The sequence below is a fragment of the Suricata suricatta genome, chromosome 10 (genome assembly GCF_006229205.1).
Source record: "Suricata suricatta isolate VVHF042 chromosome 10, meerkat_22Aug2017_6uvM2_HiC, whole genome shotgun sequence".
In the NCBI taxonomy this organism is placed as follows: Eukaryota; Metazoa; Chordata; class Mammalia; order Carnivora; family Herpestidae; genus Suricata; species Suricata suricatta.
The window spans coordinates 57,483,224-57,484,023 of record NC_043709.1 but is presented as its reverse complement, the minus strand read 5'-3'; the positions used below and the strand labels follow the sequence as shown (position 1 = coordinate 57,484,023).

The window sequence follows — 800 nt, the reverse complement described above, 5'->3', positions numbered from 1 at the left end:
AAAAATTATACTTTGGGCATTGGTTTAGAGGTAGGCTAGGGACATGCCAGAAGACCCTGAAATGGAACCGAGGAGAAAATTTACCAGCATGGAAATTTAAAAGAATAACGCCTTTAAACAGCTTTCTGTCCAATAGAAAATCTCTTTAAGTCAAACTGACAGAAAAGAGATATTTCAACCTACTCAGCAGGAAAGACTTAGCTTCTTCTAAATGTTCCTGAGCCCCTCTTCAATAGTCATCACTGACTTCTTTCTTCTGTACCTTTATAGGCAGCAAAGGTTAGCAATGAAAAACCAAGCCTTTCTGACAGAATTCATTCTGCTGGGACTATCAGACATCCCGGAGATCCAACTTGTAATCTTTATATTTCTCTTCCTCACCTACATATTCAGCATCATTGGAAACCTGACAATCATCACTCTTACTCTACTCGATTCCCACCTCCAGACTCCCATGTATTTCTTCCTCCGGAATTTCTCCTTCTTAGAAATTTCCTTTACGACCACTTTTACTCCCAGGCTGCTGTTCAGCATCACAACTGGAAACAAGAGCATCAGCTTTGCTGGCTGCTTCACTCAGTATTTCTTTGCCATCCTCTTTGGAGCCACAGAGTTTTACCTTCTGGCTGCCATGTCCTATGACCGCTATGTGGCCATATGCAAACCCCTGCATTACATGACCATCATGAGCAGCAGAGTCTGCATCCAGCTGGTCCTCTGCTCTTGGGTGGCTGGATTTCTCATCATCATATCTCCAATCATTCTGACCAGTCAGCTGGATTTCTGTGCCTCCAACATGC

General features: G+C 43.1%; 1 protein-coding gene across 1 annotated transcript in view; it reads left to right on the top strand.

Moving 5' to 3' along the window:
- Positions 1–286: 286 nt before the first annotated feature.
- The window catches only part of LOC115304453 (olfactory receptor 6C4-like), a 1,229-nt gene continuing 715 nt past the window's right edge, over positions 287–800 (top strand). The window contains exon 1 of the mRNA XM_029954625.1: positions 287–676. Coding sequence (XP_029810485.1) covers positions 287–676 — 390 coding nt within the window. The remainder of the gene's footprint in view (positions 677–800) is intronic.